Source organism: Heteronotia binoei, unplaced genomic scaffold, assembly GCF_032191835.1.
Source record: "Heteronotia binoei isolate CCM8104 ecotype False Entrance Well unplaced genomic scaffold, APGP_CSIRO_Hbin_v1 ptg001006l, whole genome shotgun sequence".
Classification (NCBI taxonomy): Eukaryota; Metazoa; Chordata; class Lepidosauria; order Squamata; family Gekkonidae; genus Heteronotia; species Heteronotia binoei.
In genome coordinates this window covers 102,277-127,130 of record NW_026800150.1, presented here as the reverse complement: position 1 = coordinate 127,130, position 24,854 = coordinate 102,277, and the positions used below count along the sequence as shown (strand labels likewise).

Below are 24,854 nucleotides of genomic sequence, written 5' to 3'. Positions count from 1 at the left end.
GATACTAAAGTTGGACCTGCTAATACTGCAGAGATTTAATCCTAAAAGTATATCAAATTGTACCCCCTGTGTTTACATGGGCGAAAATTTTGATGTTGCCTGTCACCATAACCACCCACATTTATTCTCTTAGTGGCTCCTAAGCAATATCTACGCTTGAAACAAGTTCTGCATGTGAATTTTGTAAATTTTTTAAATGTCAAGAGCAGCATTTCAAATGCTCACTCCCGCAAACAAGCCTAAAAGCACAGATGGAAATATGTGGAAGCTTTTCATCCACAAATATAGTTGAAGCAGAATTTGTGCTACACATCTAATAAAAAGTTCTATACAGAACTATGGCATTAATTCCAAGCCAGACTTGTGGAAACCACTAACAAGCTATAACAATCATAACTTTATAAACAAATCTAAACAGAGCAGTCTGCTCCCTTTGATATTTGGAAATAGGATGCTCAATAAATTAAGAGTAGAGAAAGGTGAGCATTGCAAAAAGGAAGCATTACTCCAACCCTGTGCATTAAGAGAGACATCATAGTTCTAAGTTTTTAAAAGCTCTCTGTGAATGAGAACATATTTTACTAGTCCATTTCTTATGGATGAGTCTACCAGCTTCACACAAAGAGGTAGTGAAGTTCAAAAGCGAAAGCTGCAATGCTTTTTTTCTCCAATTCCTTTGGGATGATAGAAATTGTATTATGCTATCATCAAAGGCTTTGAACTGCAGCCTCTCACAGATTGTTTATCAGGTTGTCCACTATTGGAGCTTTGACCTTTTTCTTAGGAAACAAAAGTGTAACTGAAGAGAAGCCTTCATACAAATCTTGTTAACCTTTGCCATTCACTCGTACCACACTATAATAACTTTGTCAGCAAGCTGACCTTCAAACTTCATTTTAACCCAGCCCCTCCATATATTTCTTCCTTCAGAACAAATATAAAGGCAAAAAATTTAGTCAAGCTCCTTCTTACAGCAGCTCGCAAGACCTATCAGCACTCGACTCTCAACTCCCTCTCTCTTGTTCAGTCTCCCTTTGTAAAAATGGCCAGCCTAAGTATTCTCTACACTTCCAATGTAGCTTTTTTTAAAAAAAGAAACTGCACAGGCCCCAAGTAAGCTTTACTCTTGATCATACTGTCTAGCATACTAATTTAAATAAAAATAGGTAGATCAAGTTTCTGTATGTGAAGTTAAATCTAACTGAATAGCTGAAGTGACCAAACAGAAGCTGTTTATCTTAAATCAAGGAAATGGAGGCAGAACCAAATAATGCCATTCAGCAAGATTTCTTGCTCCCACAGAGCTCACACTAAATGCAACAGAGTGAAATCTGTTCACTAAAAACAAAGTTTTTAAATTCATCCATGTATAAATTGGTAATGCTGGAAGAAGCCTTAAAGATAAGCATCTTAACTACCTCTAAAAATGTCTAGTCCAAGGGTGGTCAAACCACAGCTCAGGATCCACATGTGGCTCCAGAAGGTTGAGGAGGAACTTAGCGCAGGCTTACTCTCAAGTAAATGTGCACAGCATCAGGACCTCAGTCAGCCTCTGAGTGCTTACCATAGGTAGGTGACTATTTCCACTGTGTGTGAAGCGGAGAAGGAGGGGGAAATAGGCAGGCTTGCAAGCTCTTCTCCACTACCACAGAGGTGGCCTAGAGACCTGGACTGGGGAAAGAGAGCACAAAAGCCAAGGGAGAAAATCGAGCATTTAGGGGAGAGAAGCCACTAGCTGCACTGCCGAGTCTGGCTGGACATGCACTCAGGATTCCAGCCTTTCCCTGATGGATGGACAGAGCAGCCACTGCCAAGAGCAATGAGTGAGAAAAGGAATATGAGAGGGCAAGCACCAGTGGTAGCTGTTAGCATGGCAAGCAACAACAGTGTTGGGACTGGAGGGAGGGTGATGGCTGTCCTCAGACCTCCTCTGAGAGGTGCACTGGGATGGCCAATGGCAGGCCCTGCACCCTAGACAAGCAATGGCACTGATAGAAGAGGCTTGCCACCCTCCCTTGGCTGGCCAGCTGGTGCAGGTCTGGAAGCTGGGGGCTGTGGCTGACCAAGCGCTATTGTCCCCTGACAGGTTTGCGGGCCTGCTGAGCATGGGGGAACTGCTGCATCCCCCTCCTAGGCTTTAGAAGAGAGCCATTTTGGTATGGTTAAGAGTGTAGACTCTAATCTGGGAGAACCGGGTTTGATTCCCCACGTCTCCACGTGCAGCTGGTGGTGTGACCTTGGGTTAGGCACAAGTTCTCTCAGAGCTGTTCTCTCAAAAGCAGTTCTGAGAGCTCTCTCAGCCCCACCTACCTTACAGGGTGTCTATTGTGGGGAGGAAAAAGGAAAGGAGATCGTGTGTCGCTCTGAGACTGAGTGAAGGGTGGGGTATAAACCCAATCCCTTCTTCTGATTCTAAGTGGTTTACATATGAACATAACAGAAGCCATGTTGGATAAGGCCAATGGCCCATCCAGTCCAACACTCTGTGTCACACAGTGGCCAAAAACTTCCAAGTGCCATCAGGAAGTTCACAAGTGGGACTAGAAGCCCTTCCACTCCCCCCCCCCCGCAAGCACCAAGAATACAGAGCCTCACTGCCCCAGTCAGTTCCAACAATATGCTGTGGCTAATAGCCACTGATGGACCTCTGCTCCATATTTTTATCCAATCCTCTCTTAAAGCTGGCTATGCTTGTAGCCGCCGCCACCTCCTGTGGCCGTGAATTCCACATGTTAATCACCCTTTGGGTGAAGAAGTACTTCCTTCTATCCATTTTAACCCGACTGCTCAGCAATTTCATTTGCCCACGAGTTCTTGTATTGTGAGAAAGGGAGAAAAGTACTTCTTTCTCTACTTTCTCCATCCCATGCATAATCTTGTAAACTTCTATCATGTCACCCTGCAGTCGACATTTCTTCAAGCTAAAGAGTCCCAAGCATTTTAACCTTTCTTCATAGGGAAAGTGTTCCAAACCTTTTATCATTCTAGTTGCCCTTTTCTGGACTTTTTCCAATGCTATAATATCCTTTTTGAGGTGTGGTGACCAGAATTGTACACAGTATTCCAAATGAGATTGCACCATTGATTTATACAGGAGTATTATGATACTGGCTGATTTGTTTTCAATTCCCTTCCTAATAATTCCTAGCATGTTTAACTAGTCTCCCACCAGGTTCTGGGCAGCTGAGGAAGTGGTGGTGAAGTTGTGGTGTCCCTTGGTTCACCTATGTTACCACATCTTTTCTCAGGTGCCTCCCCCCCCATTAGGCTGTCCCACTGGAAGGAGGAACATTATTAAAGAGGGTGGTGCAGAGTTCTCCCTTAGTTTCACAGGTCTTGTAGAAGCTGTATTTACTAACCTTGGTATCAAGACAAAGAGGGATGCATAAGGATACATATGGTGGTGTGTGATTTATATGTTTACATGTGTTTCCTTCTCCCACTGGTGTAAAAAAATAATTTCCTAATCTTTCCCTATGCTGATCTTATGGGGACTGTTATTTCCAGCTTTGTGTGTGTGTTTAAGTCATGCTGTAAAATGCATAACATGTACTTTACCTTTCTGAGCAAAGAAAGTATTAAGAGTTTTAATACTCCACCCCAGATATTCTGGACAGAGCATTAGGAGCTGTGGTTAAATGGTTGCAGCACTGCTGGCTGAGGTTCAATGCAACAAAGATGGAGATTCTGTACTAGAGTCACAAGGGTCTGGGATTGAGAATCAGGCTCCTGGTCTTGGTGGGGCACCACTGGTGCCACAGTCGAGGGTAAGGAGTCTTGGGGTGATGCTGGATTCCTTGCTTTCTATGAAGGCCCAGGTCACTTCATATGCTATATCAGCCTTTTATTAACTTCAGATAATCAGGCAACTGATCCTCTATGTCAGGGGTGGCCAACGGTAGCTCTCCAGATGTTTTTTGTCTGCAACTCCCATCAGCCCCAGCCATTGGCCATGCTGGCTGGGGCTGATGGGAGTTGTAGGCAAAAAACATCTGGAGAGCTACCGTTGGCCACCCCTGCCCTATAGCACATAGCTACAGTGATCATGCACTGGGTACTTTCAGGCTGTATTACTGTAACTTGCTCTGCATGTGGCTACCCTTGAGTCTGATCCGGAAATTGCAGCTAGTGCAGAATGCACTAGCACACCTACTGATAGCAATGCCTGCGTGGGCACACATTCAGCCAGTGTTGTGCCTACTGCAGTGGCTGCTGATTGAATACCGAATCTGGTTCTAGATAATGGATTTGACTTTCAAAGCCCTATGCAGCCTGGGACCATCATACCTGCAGAACCGCCTCTCCCCATATGAGCCCAAGAGCTTTACACTCTTCTGACCGATCTGCACCTCCTGGTGGTCCATGGCCCGATGGACATCTGCTTAGTCTCGACCATTGGCCTGGTGGAACATGCTCCCACTTGAGATCAGGGCCCTGCAGGACCTATTACAGTTCTGTAGGGCCTGTAAGACAGAGTTGTTCCGCCAGGTCTTTGGTTGATGCAGCGGATGTTCAACCATTCTGGCCTCCCCTTTCCCAGTGCCCTTGCTTGTTCTGGGTATTATTTGGGCACTAGAGTTTCTTGGGGTACCTATTTCTGCCTGACATGAAGCATGGGTTTTGGTTATCTTCTGTTGCTGCCATTAATTGTTTTATTATTTTTTATTGTTTGATGGTTTTATGTGGTAAGCTGTCCTGAGCCCACTTATGGGGCTGGTCAGGGTTTTAAATAAATTAAACATGTTTGTAATATTTGTTCATGTCTTGCAGCTCTCAGACATCTGACATTTATTCTATGTGTCTCTTAACATTAAACAAGTTTGGCTACCCCTGGTCTAGTCACTTCTCTTAAACATTATCTGCCCATCGTGTGGAAAACTAGTAAAGCCAAGAGGGCTGTGAGTTTCATTGTCTTCCAGAAACAACTCAATTTAATGTTTCAGTAAGAACATGAAACCCCAATTGACACATGAGGTAACATAGCTAATCAATCATAAATTTTGAATAAAGTACAATGGTTATCAGTATGTATTTTATAACCTAAAGCAAGGTATAACCTAAGAAATAAAAGATGACAGACTAAAACAAGAAATTGTTTCACAGAAAAAATGCTCTACCTCAGGGGTGGCCAATGGTAGCTCTCCAGATGTTTTTTGCCTACAACTCCCATCAGCCCCAGCCACCATGGCCAATGGCTGGGGCTGATGGGAGTTGTAGGCAAAAAACATCTGGAGAGCTACCGTTGGCCACCCCTGCTCTACCTGCTTTGGTCTAATTTGGCATTCAGGTCTCCACAAGCCAAATTTATTCAGAAAATTTATGTTCTGCCTCTCTAGAGACCTGCTCAAGGCAACATAAGATTAATATCCTCACAGGCAGAAGATTCTTTGGGAAAACCAAGCCAGGAGCTTGATTGGGTAACACGTCTGGACACATTTTCTGATAGCAGTATACTTGGAATCACAGAGCTGGAAGGGCCATCTAGGGCCATCTAGTCTAACCCTCTTCAAAATGCAGGAAATTCACAAAAGACCTCCCCCACACACACACCCAGCGACTCCTGTTCCATGCCCAAAAGATGGCTAAAAACCTCCAGGATCCCTGGCCAAACTGGCCTGGTGAAAAATTGCTTCCTGACCCAAAGTGGTGATCAGTATTTCTCTAAACGTGTAAAGAGACTTCTTTTCTCACAACAAAAAGACTTGTCTTTATGTTGCTAACCTGCATCTTTGCTGTTTTTGGTACCAGAGGCAGTCAGATTTAGGACATTTAAGATCCATCAGACCAAAATTGGTTTCTGTTCACATGTAGTATTATTAGGAAGCAGAAATTATATTGTGGGGAGGAGACAATTGCAAGCTTCATTCAGCCACATTCAACCATTCAGCCACATCCTGAACTCTTCTATGTTGCCAGATACTATTGTTAAAGATCCTAGATTAAAAAAAAAATACTGCATGAAAACATTTAGGTACAAGGTACTTACTGCATCATATGCTAAATTAACATATTCAAGGAATTTTTCAACCAACTGGTCATTTAACTGATTGAATCTGTAGCGGAAGAGGTCCATTTCTTGTTGGATAAACCACCGTCTGAGGTCCTCCCTAGAATAGAACATTTAGCACATATTCAAACACATTTAATTCAGCAATTGTGATTTAAAATACACAGGGATGGATCCAGAAGGCACCCTTAAGTTTACAAAGGAATCTTCTACACATGGAATGAGTCCCTGTATTCATTCCTTAGTCATCAGAAATACACCTCAGATCTAACCTACAGCACAGTTATCTAGATATCATTAAAAGTTTAAATACAAATTAACAGCTTACTGACACATTTCTATTCTCAGAACCACGTTTGTTCCACTTTTTTGAACCTGCAGGCACTTTTGGGATTTTGAGATGGGGTGGGGAGAACTGCCCCAAATTAGCTGCTACAGAGGCATAGCCAAGCACAGCACTGCAGATTATAATCAGGGTCCCTGAACTTGTGGTAACAGTTATTTTCAAGGGAGAGTCAGAAAAACAAAGATTTGGGTTCAGTGGGAAAAGCAGACCACTTGTGCCTACCTGCCAAAAGGGATTTGATGGATGTGCATCATAAAACTTGAACAGGGAGAGAGGGACAAGAGCTATGTGCCAGAGGACCTCATTAGCAGAGTACTGAGCATCTCCCAGGGGGGGCTGGACTCCTAACTCTGGATATGGGGATAGGAGGTTTTTACCTAGGTAGGCACAAGTTTTCCTTTGTTTTGTGTTCAAACACTTCACTCAGATGCTATGACTGGGGTTCTCCTCTGTCAGGAGGACAGCAAGGAGGTGGGGGGGGGGTGTCTTGTAACACAGATTGGTATTTTCCTTCTATTTTGTTAGATACGTATTTTCCTGCTATAATAGCTATTTTCAATGTATGTGCTCCAGTTTAATCTTTAGTAATAAAGCTTCTTTCTTGTTTAAAAAAGCAAACTGCATTTGAAATCCCACCCGCACACCAAAGACCACTCTTACACATTAAGGATGCTGACACACAGGGGGAGCTAAAGTAACCACAAGCTCTATTCTTTGTACTTACTCAAAGGCAGCCTTGCCAGAGTACCCCAATGCATTGGTTACTTGAGAGGCTGCATTTTATACCTTGGGGTGAGCAGGAAGAGCAAACGTGCTTTTGCATGCAAGCAAACACACAACATGCATGTGAGAACACACAGACTTAGGGCAATATTGTGACATTGCCTTCCTCACTTTGCAAAAGAATTGCAGAAGAGAATAAACAGAAACAAAAGAAAGACTGGCAGGGGGATAAATAAGGGGGAACAAAAATAAAGTAACCTGGAATGGAACCATAAATCTGGATGCTTATTAGTCCCCCTGATCTTCTTGTGACAGACTTCTCTGTGGAAAACTCTTCCACTGGAACACAAGCAGCCAATAACAAACCATGCTTTGCAAAGGCCCTGCCCACCTTCTGAAGAGCTCAGCAGGCTCCAGAGGAAATACTGATGGGCATTGGGAAATCCTGATCTAAGGGATTCAGAACACAGGCCTAATGAATTCCATTTAAAACTTGTCAGAGGAGGAGGAGAGCAGATTTATACCCCGCCCTTCTTTCTGAATCAGAGACTCAGAGCGGCTTACAATCTCCTTTATCTTCTCCCCCTACAACAGACACCCTGTGAGGTGTGTGGGGCTGAGAGGGCTTTCACAGCAGCTGCCCTTTCAAGGACAACCTCTGTGATAGCTATGCTAACCCAAGGCCATTCCAGCAGGTGCAAGTGGAGTAGCGGGGAATCAAACCAAGTTCTCCCAGATAAGAGTCCGCACACTTAACCACTACACCAGACTGGCTCACTGAAAAGCCTCTAATGGATTAAAGCAGCAAACAAGCAATACAGTTGAGTGAAGAAGCCAAAGACCCATACAACTAACAGAACAGTGAAGAGCTTAGTAAGCAATCTGCAATCACTGAAGTTCAGAAGTGAAATGTGACTGCTAAGCCAAGAATTTCTGTCAACATATATTAGGAGCTCTTCCGCCAGCTCAGTCCTCCTAGTGCAAAATTAATGACGGATTAGGATAACAAAATAAATTTTACTATACTGAGATGCCAATGCAAAGTTCAACATATGATAGAACTGCAGTTTTTCTGTCTTTTCTATTCTGCTCAGATCCAAACCATTAACACAAGATTTCAATATTAAAGCACCTGATAGTTTATTCCTACACTGGGGTCTAATCCTAATATCTCTTCTACTAACTCACAGAGTTCACTGGTTCTACTTACTGAAAGAACGCCTACAGAACGTACCAAATGCAGCAAATTTTTAGGAAAGCCTTTACATATTTTCCTTACATGTTATATAATACATGGGAATAGAACTGCAACTTTAGTTTTAAGGCAAGTATATACACATACAGTAAATATGAGAAAAACAGCTTAATCACTCATACATGGGCAAATAGTCTGTCATTTCATAGAAAATAGATGATGTCCGGCTGCAATAGAAAATAATTCTGAATGAAAAATTTTTGCAAACAGACTGACAGTGCAAGCTTTTGCCTCTTGGTGGCACTATTGAACCACTAAACAGAGGGAAAGTATTTAGTTTTATTTAACACAGCCACCTTAGTTCAAAAATCACTCCTTACATTGACTTCAACTTGAACACTGCATCAAACATTTATAACTATTTATTTTAAAAATTTAAACATCTATATTTGCAGAGACACTAGGAATAAAGAACCAAAAATAGCACATCTAGAATGAATTAAAATATAATAAATTCAGAAACACAGATGTCAGAATTATTTTTTTAAAGCCACTATGGTAGTTTTCAGGAACACTAGCCTTCCTATGAGGTCTGTGTGCATCTCTACACAGGAGTGATTTATTATTTAAAGCATTTGTATGCTGCCTTTCCACCCAACTCTGAATCCCACAAGGCAGCAAATAAACCAATGTTCAAAATGCAGATTAAAACATACATTTGAAAAAAATAAAGCATATAAACTAAGAAGGAGGAGGGCTACTTATTGTTAGCGAAGGAATGTTAAAACTGCTTAACTTGCTAACAAAAGACAAAGGTAAGACAGATAAATCTCCCTAATAAGAGAGTTCCAGAGTTTGGGCACCACGACCAAGAAGTCCCTTTCTCAGGTAGGTATCCACCTGGCCTCACTGAAGCAGGACCCTGAAAAATGACTGGAATGACCAGCTTGGTTGATATGGGAGTAGACAGTGCTGGAGGGATGCTGGCCCCAAGTCATACAGGCCTTTATCACACCAAATTGAGCCAGGAAGCAAACTGGGATCCAGTGTAGGTGGAAAAGACTGGAGTGAGATCATCTCTATGACTCACTCAACTTCAGTGGAAGTGATATGGTTCACCTCTTTCCTCAGTGTTTTGTTAATATCATAAATAAATGGTGGCAGCAAGCAATTAGAACAGTGTTTTAGCCTCAACCCTAAAAGCTCTGTGTGAGCAAGGGCTTATTATTAAAGGGGTCTTGGCTACCCAGCCTGCAAATGTCTCTGGGAATGAAAGAGGTGTGAAATGGACATGGATCTCTGTATATTTTAAGAGACAAGGGTAGCTGCTCTAATGATAACCCTGAACCTGAGAGAAAGGGGTTGCTAAGGGTGATAGACACTCCATGTGAGTGGAAAGGGGCATCACATGGACCAATTCAGATGCTTTGCCCCCTAACATCAGTGAATCCTGCTGGTTTCCAGGAGGCTCTGGGTAACTCTGTGGAGACCTATGTAACTGCATGGAATGATGGTCTAATCTAATTAGAGCCATAAACAGAGTTGTTCCTTGACAACCTCTGTCTTAAAGGGCTGTAGAATGTTGCTCAGTAAATGGTTCCAAATATATGAATATGTAAACTTTAAAACCCATATATCACTTTTGCATGTGTACATCTCATTACATGATAAATAGGAAGAATACATACGATTGGCAGTAGGCAAGACGCAGTATGAAATGAGAAATATGATCTTTTCTTCTTGCTTCATAATCATCTTCAACCAGTGCCTAATTACAAAAATACATGCATTTATTGATGTACCAATACATGGGGAGGAAGGGGGGAGGGGTCATAAGAGGTGCCACAGCAATGTCTAGCAGCAGCATCAAAAATATATGCCAAGGCCAATGAACACATCAGAAGCATACAACAGCTATCACCGAGGTCCCCTTTCTTGATCTACAACCCATCCTAAATTTCACAGAATTATGGTGGGGGGGGGAGCTCATCAACTTTCTGTCTGCAAGATTCTATGAGTGCCACAGGTGTCATCAGAACAACATTTTCACCCAGCTGATATTTCAACTACATGTGAAACACAAAATCTGTATTCAGAGCCTTAAAATATTTTAATTGCCCTTACTCTGTATGGAAATTTAAGTCTTCGAAGTTCTGTTTCCAGTTTGCTTTTGTACTCTGAAGACTTTTTCACATAACTCACACCCAGATTTTCAACTGATTTAAGCACTGCAAAACACAAGAACAAGAGGTAAGCAATGGTGCTGGATTGGGTTAGCGGATTATCAAACTCACATATGAAATTATGCTGCATGAATGGAAACTAGACTCTAGAAAGAATGTTACAGTGATAATTTTATGGAAAAACAAGAGTCAATATATCTAAAAATCTCTTCCGTATGACTACTGCAGTGAAAACAACTGAAGAGCAATAAAATTTCACAAAACAGGGTTGTACCAAAATATAGGACAGACTATTCAGTGTCAGAGCACAAACTTGTGTTCATTCCTACTCTAACATGATACTCACATTTAAGTCTATCAACAGCAAAATTTTCAAATTCCACTAGAGAGATATTTTCAGTAGGAGGTTGCAGGTAGAATTGAAGGCTATGAGGATACAGATCTCCTCGTGCATCACCTGCCAGCCTTGAAAACTTTCGTCTCCCTCTTCCAGTAAACTGCATTTTCTCCAAGTAAGCCTACAAGAGATACATTAGAGGGTCATAGCACAAGATTAGCACAAAGTTGAAGCAGTATTCAACCATTAGTCATATTAATATTCATGATTCATAGCAGGGGTGGCCAAACTTGCTTAACATAAGAGCCACATAGAATAAACATCAGATGTTTGAGAGCTGCAAGACATAAATGTCAGATGTTTGAGGGAAGAAGGGAAGGCAAGCAAATAGATGGGAAGGGAGGGAGTGGTAGAAAGAAAGCAAGTTTAAATGCATTCTCTAAGCCACTGGCTGGCTTGACTTGGAGTAGAGACAAATGACTTCTCCAAGCCAGCCAACAGGGTGGTGGGGGCTTTGAGAGCCACCCAATATGTGTGAAAGAGCCACAAATGGCTCCTGAGCCATGGTTTGGTGACCCCTAACTCAGAGTCTATATTCAAGTCCAGTGGTACATACAAAACAAAATACAGGTCTCTTTCTAAGTGCTAGGAACTCCTAATAATGCTTTACTTTCAAGGAAACAACCACTGACTTTTTTTTTACAAAGAGGTTCATGCATGCAATTAGCTGCAATACTTGTGTCCAGTTTTCTGTTGATAAAGTATCAAGAATGCACCTTGATCTAGATGTCAGTTGTAACACAGGCACAACAGGAAAAAAAATACCTTTCCTAATCTACTTATGGACCATTTTGACCCAGTTTCCATGATGGATGCTGACAAGATTCTGGGATTGTTGAAGGCATCTATTGTACCCAGGATCCTCACACATTCTGGCTGCTAAAATAATTTAAGGACAACTTTAACAAACCCTTAGCATCCATTATAAATCAGTCACATACTTAAAGCACCTTCCCTTGATCAAAGAGGTAGTTATCTGTCCACTATTTAAAAAACCATCCATACAGAAAAAATTATCACCCAATCTCTAATCTGCACTTTCTGTACTAAGTGATTGAGAGAGCAGTTGCGGACCAACTCCAAGTCTTCCTGGATAACTCACCAGCTCTGGACTCTTTTCAGTTTCGCGTCAGGTCAGGCTATGAGACAAAGACAACTGTGCTAGCTAGTTTTAGTTGATAAGTTGTGTCTGAATGTAGACAAAAGCCATGCCTCTTTGTTGCTCTTATTGGATTTATATGCAGCCTTTGTTACGTATCTGTGAGACTGCTTCTCCCCCTGTGCACTGCCACAACAGCTTTTCTCATCAGAACAGGTTTTTCTGCAAGTGCCAAACAGCAAATGGGCAAACTAACTATCCAAACAACTGTCCATACATATGCCTACTGGTGTAGTGGTTAAGTGAGTGGAATCTTATCTGGGAGAACCAGGTTTGATTCCCCACTTCTCCACTTGCAGCTGTTGGAATGCCCTTGGTCAGCCATAGATCTCGTAGGAGTTGTCCTTGAAAGGGCAGCAGCTGTAAGAGCTCTCTCAGCCCCACCTACCTCACAAGTGTCTGTTGGGGGGGGAGGTAAAGGAGATTGTGACCACTCTTGAGATTCAGAGTATAGGGTGGGATATAAATCCAATATCATCTTCTCCTACATTATCGTCTTCACCTATGGAATGGCCACCGCCTGCCTGAAAAGATTAGAAAGGCTCCCACTTCTGGCTTTCCACAAACTACACAAAAGTTAGTTATTTAACAGGGCTTTTCTACACAAGCAATCAGATTGCACTCTACAAAAGAATCCACAAAATCACTTAGATAAATTATAAAGGGCTGTGGTCCATACTAGTATGTGTTGTTTGCTGTAAGTGGGATCCTACTACGTAATTTCTGCAACACTGAATGTGTCATGTTAATGTGTCATGTTAACTCCTCCACTTGCAGCTGTTGGAATGGCCTTGGGTCAGCCATAGCTCTCGTAGGAGTTGTCCTTGAAAGGGCAGCAGCTGTAAGAGCTCTCTCAGCCCCACCTACCTCACAGGTGTCTGTTGGGGGGGGGGGGGGTTAAAGGAGATTGTGACCACTCTTCAGATTCAGAGTATAGGTTTTGCTTCAGTTCTGTTTTCAGGTTCCTGGTGGGTTCAAAAACCCTAATCCTATTACATTGTTTATTGAACATCTCATCCTGTTGATTGTATTGGCTCTCTCTGTGTATTCCACCTTGTGTCCTAAGTGATAAAGACAGCCTACAACTAACAAATAAAATGCATGCATATATACGCAGGACATACATGCACTCACTATAACATGTGAACAGGTCTCGTATATGGCAGCTTCACACGTTATGCCATTTTTCAGTGCTCTCTTACAAGTTTAAAATGCCCACTGTGTGAACATTGTGTAAATAAGCACCTCAGTGCCGCGAGGGAGATTATTACTTGCAAGCTTTGTGTTTGTTTTACCATAAAGCGAGTAGACAAAAATGCTACCCATCATTTGTAACTTAACTGGTTCAGTCTGCTCCTCTCCCTTAGGATTCAATCCCCTCTTCTTCCTGCTCCATGTACAGCCCAGGTCACCAGGGAGGAGGAGGAGGAACCGCCCCCCCCCCTTTCCCGATTAAGAGGACTCCCCTGCCAAGGCTGAAAAGCGCTGTCCTACCTGGGAATCCCAGCTCCTTCAACTCGCGCACCACACAGCCCGGACACCACCGAACCCAATTTCGCGCGCAAACACAGCGCGCTCTACTCCTCCTACCAGCATGCTTCGTCACTTCCTGCTCTGCCCTCCTCAGACTATCGCTTCGACACTCCGCAATGAGGTCAGTTCCGGCTTCCTTTGCCGGCTTCTGGGGGTTGCCATAGAAATACGTCGCTTTCCTTCTCCGAATCATAATAATAGCGTTTTGTTTCTTAATCTATGGGTGGGCGGGACGGGAGCAGCGCCAAAGAGAAAGAAACTAAGACAGTACTGAAAAGAGACAGGAGAATGAGGAGAAAGACCTTGGCGCGGTTCATTCCCCCTTCCCCCGGCTATTTGGTGGTTCTTGCCATAGAGATAGAAAAAGAAGCGAGCACAGCATTCACTTCGGTTGCGTATTTAAGCGCTGCCATATGCGGGGAGGAACCTGATGGGAAAATAAAAACTGGCAAAGAATGAATACGCAACTGAGGATAACATTGCGTACACTTGGCAAAGCAGAGTTCGGCTTCCAGAAGCTTATTCCATAACAGGTCTTTAAAATGCCACAAGACTTGTGTTGAATTTGGCCTTGTTGACGACAAGCCTACAAGCATGAACAATGAAGTCTGCTCAGGGAGCATACGAAAGCTTGCATTCGGAATAAAATTTAGTTGGTCTTAAAGCTGAAACTTGTCTACTGCTTTGTTCTACAACAAGAATGTAAACTTTATATTTTGTAAAGTGCCTTTTTCCAGTTATCGGGCGGGGGAGTTGAACCTCTCACAGGACCAGCAAAGTGACGACATCCCAGTACAAAATTTCAAGTAATCTATTAAGAGCAATGTTGGTACCAAATTAACTCGCTTTGGTTTATGAGAAGCAGCAAAGCATATCAGTAACAGTTTACATTTTAACCAACACAGAGAAAATCAATAGAAACTTTTCAAATATTTTCCTCTTCTCAATCTCTCTTCTGCTGCAATTCCTCTTCCTTTTACAAGCAACTGAATCATTTTCCAGAGATAGGCATATGATCTCAAAAACGTTTGTTCTAGTCTCAGCATTTGAATGAAGTTTGAGTCCGGTGGCACCTTTAAGACCAACAGTTTTATTCAAGGTATATGGTATAAGCTTTTGTGTGCATGCACACTTGTGCTGTTTTCTATGCTGACTCAACCATGAACATTTCTCTGGTTAGTGGATTCCTCTGGTTACTCTATGGGAAAAAGCCTAGTTTATATGATTTCTCACTTGTCTAATTCTTTGATTTGAAGTTACTAATCGGAAACTCTTTCCACAAGCTATTCATTTCCTCCAGTAGAACCGATCTCTGTTAACTGGAGAGCAGTTATAATTCTGAGACATCTCCAGGCCTCACCTGGAGGCTGGCTGCCTGACTGGCAACCATATTCTGTCATGCCTCTTTGCCTAAAGGTGAAGAATGAGTGGCCTGCAGGCTTCAGGGAAGTCTCTCTTCCACAAAGGCCTGAGACCCTTCTGCACATTTTCTAACATGCCTTCAATTCCTAAACAGTCTCTAAGCCAGGAGTGTCGAACTCACTTGTCAGGAGGGCCGGATCTGACACAAATGGGGCTTTGTGGGGTCAGGCAATGTGTGTCATAAAATGTAATGTGAGGTAGTGCAGATATAAACTTTATATAAAGGACACAGACAAACACAAAGATATTATGTTTTAACTTGAAATACAAAAATGCTTAAAACTTGCAATATTTTGTTTAAAATCAAAAGGTGTGGAAATGGTGGGATTTGGCAATGCAATTTTAAAAATAAAACATCAAGAAAAAGCTCAAGGATCACAGCAGAAATTAAAAATATTAAATCCTCAGCCTGGGAAAAGGGTTGCCAATCCCCAGTTGGAGGCAGGGGAACCCCCAGTTTGGAGGCCCTCCCCCCACTTCAAGGTCATAAGAAAGCCAGGAGTGGAGGGAAATTTCTGCTTGGCACTCCATTATACCCTATGGAGACTGATTCCCTTGGAGAATTGATCCATAGGTATTGGGGGCTCTGGGAAGCTGTTTTTTTGAGGTAGAGGCACCAAATTTCAGCATACCATCTAGTGTCTTTCCTCAAAACACTCCCCCAAGTTTCAAAAAGATTGGACCAGGGGGTCCAATTTTATGAGCCTTAAAAGAAGGTGCCCCTATCCTTCATTATTTCCAAATGGAGGGAAGGCATGTAAAAATTCCTTTAAATGTGATGGCCAGAATTCCCTTCAGAGTTCAAACGTGCTTGTCACACCCTTGTTTCTGGCTCCACTCCCAAATTCCCCAGATATTTCTTTCTGGCAACCCTAGAAAACAATAAAATGGCATTGCAAGCTTCTTCCCCTCCCCCAGTCTACTCAGAGTGGCAATGGCTCTCGTGTATTTTCTTTGGCTGTGGGTTTCCAGGTTAGAGTACTCACTAGGCATCAGTTCTCGGGTCCATTGAGCAAGGACAAGCTGGCTCAAAGCAGCAACCCTTTATTTGCAGGGACACAACTCTAGGAAGCATGAGCTTCAGCTGGCTATAGGAATGCTGAAAAGTGAACCTGATCTCCACTCCATTGAAAAACATTGTAGCACAGACAACATTGCAAAGAAAACATAAAATGGATTTTCCATTAAGGTCTCTGGGCCCTATCTATCTCAGCACAGAGATCTTAATGGAAAATCCACTCCTCATTTACCTTACAGGTTTACTTCCTGCTGTAGCTGGCAAAGACAAGGCAGAAGGAGCAGGTGACTTCAGCAGCCTAGATAGGGTTGCCAAGTCCAATTCAAGAAATGTCTGGGGACTTTGGGGGCGGAGCCAGGAGACTTTGGGGGTGGAGCCAGGAACAAGGGTGAAACAGGCATAATTGAACTCCAAGGGAGTTCTGGCCATCACATTTAAAGGGGCAGCACGCCTTTTAAAATGCCTTTCTTCCATAGGAAATAATAAAGGATAGGGGCACCATATTTTGGGGCTCATAGAATTGGACCCCCTGGTCCAATCGTTTTGAAACCTGGGGGGTATTTTGGGGAGAGGCACTAGATGCTATACTAAAAATCTGGTGCATCTACCTCAAAAAATAGCCCCCCCAGAGCCCCCAATACCCGTGGATCAATTCCCCATTATTTCTTATGGGAATTGTTCTCCATAGGGAATAATAGAGTGCCCAATAGACATTTCCCTCCCCCCTCACACTTTCTAAAGCAGGGGGGGGGCCTCCAAACCAGGAAATCCCCTGCCCCCTCCCTCTCTCACACACACAAATACTTACTCGGTTTTGTTCCTGCAGAACTTTACTTGCTCTGAAAATGAAAGCAAAAGAAAGGGAGGGGCCGTTCTCTGAGGAAACTGTCACTGATCCTTTCCCATGAAACCCTTCCTGTTTCCTGCTTCCTGCTCAGCCTTAAAGGCACACATTTTAAAAACTGTTTGCAGGTTTCTAAACCTGCAGGAGCTCTAAAACTACAGGATGACTGTGGGGGCGGGGCTCTCCCCGCCAGCCAGCTGGCTAGGGGCGGGGAGAAGCCTGTCAAAATGGGGGGTCCCCCGCTGGGACCTGGGGATTGGGAAGCCTAGCCTTAGAGCTTCAGATGAGGAGGGGGGGGAGAAATGAGCCCCATGGACCTGATTAAAGCCCTCAGTGGGCCAGTTCAGGTCCATGGGCTGGACATTTGACACCCTTGCTCTAAGTCTTATGATTGTGCTGGAGAAAAGTGGAAGAAAAAGCAGATGCTGGTGAGGAGGAAACAAGGTTGCCAACTTTCAGATGAGGCATGGAAATCTGGGAATTACAACTGACATCTACTAGATGACATAGTAGGGTTGCCAAGTCCAATTAAAGAAAAATCTGGGGACTTTGGGGGTGGAGCCAGAAGACATTGGGGGTGGAGCCAGGAACAAGGATGTGAGAAGCATAATTGAACTCCAAGGGAGTTCTGGCCATCACATTTAAAGGGACAGCACGCCTTTTAAAATGCCTTTCTTCCATAGGAAATAATTAAGGATAGGGGCACCATCTTTTGGGGCTCATAGAATTGGACCCTCTGGTCCAATCGTTTTGAAACTTGGGGGGTATTTTGGGGAGAGGCACTAGATACTATACTAAAAATCTGGTGCCTCTACCTCAAAGAATAGCCCCCCCAGAGCCCCCAATACCCACAGCTCAATTTCCTATTATTCCCTATGGGAATCGTTCTCCATAGGGAATAACAGAGTGCACAGTAGACATTTCCCTCCCCCCACACGCTTTCTAAAGGGGGGGAGAGCCTCCAAACCAGGGAATCCCCTGCCCCCTCCCTCTCTCACACACACAAATACTTACTAGATCTTCTTCCTGCAGAACTTTCCTTGCTGTGAAAACGAAAGCAAAAGAAAGGGAGGGGCCATTCTCCATGGAAACTTACTGACCCTTTCCAATGAAGCCCTTCCTGTTTCCTGCACAGCCTTAAAGGGGCACACATTTTACAAACAGATCAGCAGCTCTACAACAACATGATGCCTACACGTATGTTCTCTCTCTCTCCCCCGCTTCCGGATTTTTTGAGGGCAGGGGGAGGAGGCTGCAAATTCGGGGGCCCCCACCAGGTCACGAGGGTTGGGAAGCCTATGACATAGCCCAGTTCCCCGGGAAAAAATGGTTCCTTTTGAGGTGTTATCAAATGGCCTAAAAAGGACACTCCCAAAGTCAGATCATATCTATCTATCTGCCAAATGAGGTCATATTTGTTTGGATTGAATTTGGAGGGGGGGGGACATAGTGAAGGAAATAAATATATCATAATTGGAGATTGATGATTTGATATGCCATTCCTGTTAGTGTTTGTGGAATGCTGAATTTACGTAATAGAGATGCTGTTATTACCAGTGATTGGGGAGGACTGTTTCTTCTTCATGCATAATGGAAATTGCCGTATATCCTCTGTTTGAAGTGGTGTGCTTGCTGCATCATGTTTCCTTTCAGCCCCCAGATTAGAGAAATACATTCTATCTACTGTTCAAAACTATGGTAAAAACCTAGTTAAGAAATAAAACAAAAGGGTTGCATAGCCTTTCTGGAGGATCAGTGAAGGGATCCCAGCTCTGTACTTAAATGATGATCCCAGAGCCTGCTCATTGGGTAACAGAGGTCCTTCCCCTCCCTAAGCCATGCCCTCCCCAAACTCCACTCCCAAATCTCTAGGTATTTCTCACCCAGAGTTGGCAACTTCAGGAGGCAAAGCTTGGGCAGAAGCATATAATACCATGCACAGAGAAGGAGAGGGTTCACTCCCTGAAGCTGAGCAGTAGTGAAGGTGCTTTCAGAGGGAGCTAATCCCTAACCCAGTGGTTGGGGTGAGTCTGGCCTACTGGGAGCAGATATTGAGACATGAAAATGAACCAAATAAGTTAATTATGTTAGGGAGTTTTGTTGTTGTTTGGCTGGCTTCTTCTCTGTGTGAGTTTTACCTTATACCATTGCAGTGTTCTTGGATTATTCTGCCCTTATTTACTTAACTATTATAAATATTTCTTTAATTAACTGTTCCTTGTTCACTGTCTCGGATCCTCACAACTCAGATTTGGCCATGCATCGGGGCATGTCCTGACCAAAGAAACAGTTGCCTAGAGGCAGGGATAATGGTCTGGGCCCTCTCCAATAAAGCCCTAGAACCAGAGTAGTAGCAACCAGTTAAGGCCCTTGCCTGCTCTAAGGGAAAAGCGGCAGGAGAAAGTGAGGGTATGTGGGTGGGGAGGGAGATATCCCTAGAAGGAGCATTCCCTTTTATGAACCAACCACATGAACCAACCCCTTTCCACAACAGCTAAACTCCTCCTGCTGGCAACCCCCATTTCCCACCCCCCACTCCATTGTCCAGGGGGGAAATAATTAAATTACAAATTGCCATTGGCATGATGCCATGATGTCACTTCCATGGAAAATCATACCATGGAGTTTCCCATGATTGCTAGAGCGGTGGGACATTACTTGTGGTTTTCCTCTGAGGTGATGTTATACCAATGTCCTCTCCCCATGTCTCCACTTCACTGCCTCTCACAGGATGCCAGCTATCAACTGACAACCCTAGCAACAGCCCCATTTTGAAAACTTACATGCACTGGAACCACTAGTATAAAAGCAGTACCATTAATTTTATGAGCGCTACCAGCTCATCAGTGAAATCGGTGTTCAGTTGGGAGTAGCTTTGCAGACTGATGGGTGTGGTTTACAGATCTTGGGATGTTTTATTTCAGAACTCCGAGAATGCAGCAAAAGTCTTGTTCCTGCAGTCCGTTTTAGCAGCCTAAGAAGATGCTGACAATCAAAGCTTACTTTTGACAGTTGTGTGGAGGCCTTCTAAGGGGAAATAAATGGACTGATGAGGCTGGCTTCTCCCCCTTTCCACATACATACACAACACACCACCCAGTTCACTGGAGCCAAAAATATGTACAGCTGCAGAAGCTTGCTTTCTTTTCCCTCACTGTCTCTCTGTCCCCCTTCAGTTTCTTTTTATTAAATTAATGTCCTGCAGATCTGGATTACTACTTGCTAATCCTTATAACTACAGGAACTCAAAATGGATATCTTGCTTGGGAGCGTGTCTTTGTCATTTGCATCATACTGCTGTGAACAAAGATGTTCATCTATTGGAATATTAAAAAATGGAGTAGGCAGGAGGACAGCTCCTAAGCTTCTAATGCCTCCATCTACTGGAGGTCCCTGGCCCAAAAAGTGTCCAGCTGTCCTCAACCAAAGCCAGGGCTTTTCCAGCCCTGGTTCCAACTTGATGGAACTCTCTTCCAAATGACATCAGGGCTCTGTGGGACTTGTTACAGTTCTGCAGGGCTTACAAAGCAGAGATGTTCCACCAAGCGTATGGTTGAGGACAGCAACAGTTTTTATCAGCATATTTGGCCAATTAGTCGCCTTCTCACTCTCCCCTCCCCCACTATCAGGGTTCAGATTTGTACTGTGATGCCACATAGGTTTGTGCTTTTTTGTGCTTTATTTGTGTTTTGAAATTTTTATATTTTATCTGTATTTATAGATTAGTGGATTTTTAAAAATGTTTTGATGTAAAATGTCTCTTAGCCTGCCCTGCAGGGAGGGTGGTATAAAACAGGGATGGCCAACAGTAGCTCTCCAGATGTTTTTTGCCTACAACTCCTATCAGCCCCAGCCAGCATGGCCAATGGCTGGGGCTGATGGAAGTTGTAGGCAAAAAACATCTGGAGAGCTACTGTTGGCCACCCCTGGTATAAAAGTTTAACAACAACATTTATCAAGGACAATCATATTGTGTATAATGCTTGAAACATAAATGGGGTATATTTCAAGATAATAATAATAATAATATTTAATTTGTATCCCGCCCTTCACACCGGAGCAGGCTCAGGGCGGCTCACATAGCATAACATAATATACAAAACATTACAAACTGTTTACACAACATATTACAACTCACTTATATATACTATTATCATACCTTACAACCATCTAATTAAAACCACCACATTCAGTTCCATCAAATTAGTTTGGTGCTACAGTCTTGATGTTATTCATCTTACAATTTTTTGTGATGACGGTACAATAGATTCCACATTAAGAAAAAGCCAGCTGAAAGAGGGTAGTCTTGCAGGCCCTGTTGAACTGGGCAAGGCTCCGCAGGGCCTGCATCTCCTCTGGTAATTGGTTCCACCAGTGGGGAGCTGTAATCGAGAAGACCATTTCTCTTCTAGCTTTCAGTTTGGCCTCCTTCGGCCCAGGGATTGTCAATAGATTTTGCGAACCAAATCTCAGTACCCTCTGGGGAATATATGGAGAGAGACAGTCCCTAAGGTAGGCAGGTCCTCGGTAATAACCAGCACCTTGTAACGAATCCAGGACACTATTGGCAGCCAGTGCAGTTCCTACAGCCTCGGCTATATGTGCTCCCACTTAGGGAGCCCCAATAACAGCCTGGCTGCCGCGTTCTGCACTAGCTGCAGTTTCCGGGTTTGGCACAGGGGGCAGCTCCATGTAGAGGGTATTACAGTAGTTCAACCTTGAGGTGACTGTTGCCAGGTCGTCGCACTCCAGGAAGGGGGCCAACTGCCTCGCCCCCCTAAAATGAAAAAAGGCGGATTTAGCAGTGGCTGCTATCTGGGCCTCCATTTACAAGGAAGACTCCAGTAGCACCCCAAGCTCTTGACCTTGCTTGCCATTTCCAATGGCGTACCGTCAAAAGCTGGTAGGGGGATTTCCCTTCCCAAGCCGCCACAGCTCAGGAAAAGGACTTCTGTATTCACTGGGTTTAACTTCAGCCTATTCAGCCTAAGCCATCCTGCCACAGTTTGCAACACCAGGTCCAAATTTTCTGGGATGCAGTCAAGCTGGCCATCCATCAGTAGATAGAGCTGGGTGTCATCAGCATATTGGTGACAACCCAGCCCATACCTCCAGGCAATCTGGGCAAGGGGGCACATGTAGATGTTAAATAACATTGGGGAGAGCACCGCCCCCTGTGGCACCCCACAATTAAGTGGGTGCCTCTGGGACAGTTCTTCCCCAATCACCACCCTTTGTTCCCGGCCATCAAGGAAAGTCATTGCAAGGCCAACCCCTGAATCCCCGCATCGGCGAGGCGGCAGGTTAGTAACTGATGATCGACCGTATCAAATGCGGCCGATAGGTCTAACAACATCAGCACCGCTGAGCCAACTCGATCCAGATGCCACTGGAGGTCATCCACCAGGGCGACCAGCACTGTCTCCGTCCCATGACACGGATGAAAGCCAGACTGGTGAGGATCTAGGACGTAACCATCATCCAGAAAACTCTGCAACTGGAACGCTATTGCCCTCTCGATAATTTTGCCCAAAAAGGGCAAATTTGAGACCGGCTGGTAATGTGCCAATTTGGCCAGATCTGATGTAGCCTTTTTCAGGCGAGGGCGGACCACAGCCTCTTTAAGAGGCGTTGAAAAGAACCCCTCCAAGAGGGATCTATTTATGATGTCCCATATAGGACACCTAAGCGCCCTCTGGCAAGCTTTAATTAGCCGGGAGGGGCACAGGTCCAGATCACAAGCTGTTGGGTGTACAGTAGAGAAGATTCTGTCAACTTCCTCCAAGCTGAGTGTGTCAAAGCGATCCAGGACTGGACCAGAAGACAGGCATGGGGATGTGAGTTCACATACTGTATTCAATGTGGCGGGAAGGTCGTGGCAGAGTGACGAGATCTTATCTGCAAAAAATTTCACAAAAGCCTCACAGCCTATCTCTAATTTCCTAGCATTTGGCCTGCCTTGCAGCAATGTTGTAAGATTCTGAATTGTCCTAAACAATTGTGCCGGGCGCGAATTTGCAGACACAATCTTGGCCGCAAAATAAGTCTTCTTTGTGGCTTTGACTGCCATCTCATAGGACCTCATAAACTCTCTATAAGATGTTCTAGTCACTTCATCTCGAGTACGTCACCATTGCCTCTCTAACCGTCTGAGCCCTCGTTTCAGCTGTCGCAACTCCGGGGTATACCACGGGGCCAGCTTAACATGAGGGCGCAGAGGGCATTGAGGTGCAATCTCATCAATGACTAAATCCGCTAAATCCGGTGAAGACAGAGGTCCTTTGCTTGGGTCGTCGTGGTCCGGGAGGGGAAATCCCCCTGCCAGTTTTTGACGGTGCGCCATTGACAGCGGCGCACAAGGTCAGGAGTTTGGGGGTACTATTGGAGCCTTCCTTAACGATGGAGGCTCAGATAGCAGCCACTGCTAAATCCGCATTTTTTCAGCTTAGGCGGGCGAGGCAGCTGGCTCCTTTCCTGGAGCGCGACGACCTAGCAATGGTGATCCATACAACGGTCACCTCGAGGTTGGACTACTGTAATGCCCTCTACATGGGGCTGCCCTTGTGCCGAACCCTGAAGTTGCAGTTAGTGCAGAATGCTGCAGCCCGGCTGTTATTGGGGCTCCCAAGATGGGAGCACATTCAGCCAGGGCTCCAGACTCTGCACTGGCTGCCAATAATATACCGAGTTCGGTACAAGGTGCTGGTTATTACCTTTAAAGCCCTATATGGCGTAGGACCTGCCTACCTTAGGGACCGTCTCTCCCCACATGTTCCCCAGAGAGTACTGAGATCGGGATCTCAAAATCTGCTTGTTATCCCCGGGCCAAAGGAGGCCTGCCTGCAATCCACCAGGGACAGGGCCTTCTCCATAACGGCTCCTTTCTGGTGGAACCAACTGCCGGAAGAGGTGAGGGCCCTGCGGGACCTTGGTCAGTTCCGCGGGGCTTGTAAGACAGCCCTCTTCCGGCTGGCTTATAATTAAGTGGCATTGGAAGCTGAGTGTAGTTCTGATAGAGCACCGTTATATGTTTTATATGTTTTATTATTCTACTGTTTTAATTATGTAAGATGTTTTAAATTCAAATTATGTTAGATTTTTATGTGTTGTGAGCCGCCCTGAGCAACTTCGGTGGGAAGGGCGGGATATAAATAAACTTGAACTTGCATTCTGGAGAGCCGGCCGTGCCAAGACTCAACCAGATCATCAAGAGAATTGCCAGGGGGCCAGGGATCCCGTAGAGCCATTTGGAACCTCAGGGTCCATCAGGCTCTGCAGGCAAGCCAAAATAAGCTCACTGCCCAAACGGGCTTGGGGTGGGATATCCATGCGAGCCTTGAGGGCAAAGTGGTCCGACCATGGCACAGCCTCCGCAGTAATATCGTCCACCAAAACCCCGGCCGCAAAGATCAAATCTAACATGTGCCCCGCCTGGTGAGCGGCCGATGTAACAAATCGGGAGAGTCCCAGTGTTGCCATGGATGACACTTGGTCCATTGCCTGACTGGAGGATGCGTAGTCAGCATGGACATTGAAGTCACCCAGGATCATAAGCCTTGGGTACTCCAATGCCCAGGCTGCTACGGCCTCGATCAGGGATGGTAAGGCGCTGGCTGGTGCGTTAGGCGAATGGTACACCAGCCATATTGCCAACCCCTCCCCAACATTCCACGCCAGACCGGCACATTCAATATCATTGATCTTTGGGGCTGGGAGAACCCTAAAGGAGTAAGCCTCTCATATGAATAGAGCCACCCCTTCCCCCCCCCCCCGGCCACTAGTCCGTGATTGGTGAAAGACCAAGTAACCAGGCGGAAACGTTTGGGAGGGGGCCACAATGTCTCCCTCTCGCACCCAGGTCTCAGTCATGCAAGCCAGGTCCACATCCTGCTCGAGCAGAACTCTCGGCGGACCGAAGTCTTATTATTTATGGACCTGGCATTGCATAACACCAATGACGGAGGTGAGTAATTCAGCCTGACCCCACTACCTGTCACCGTCAGGATGGGACACAGACCGGAAGGTGG

At 44.6% G+C, this 24,854-nt stretch overlaps 1 protein-coding gene across 1 annotated transcript in view; it reads right to left on the bottom strand.

Moving 5' to 3' along the window:
- Positions 1 to 13,614, bottom strand: part of LOC132590896 (DNA primase large subunit-like) — a 113,202-nt gene extending 99,588 nt beyond the window's left edge. Inside the window, exons 1-5 of the mRNA XM_060263820.1 lie at positions 13,505 to 13,614; positions 10,801 to 10,972; positions 10,396 to 10,499; positions 9,960 to 10,039; positions 5,987 to 6,107 (exon numbers count right to left, since the gene is read on the bottom strand). Of these exons, the coding sequence (XP_060119803.1) occupies positions 5,987 to 6,107; positions 9,960 to 10,039; positions 10,396 to 10,499; positions 10,801 to 10,957 (462 nt within the window). The 5' untranslated portion in view covers positions 10,958 to 10,972; positions 13,505 to 13,614. The remainder of the gene's footprint in view (positions 1 to 5,986; positions 6,108 to 9,959; positions 10,040 to 10,395; positions 10,500 to 10,800; positions 10,973 to 13,504) is intronic.
- Between the last annotated feature and the right edge of the window lie 11,240 nt (positions 13,615 to 24,854).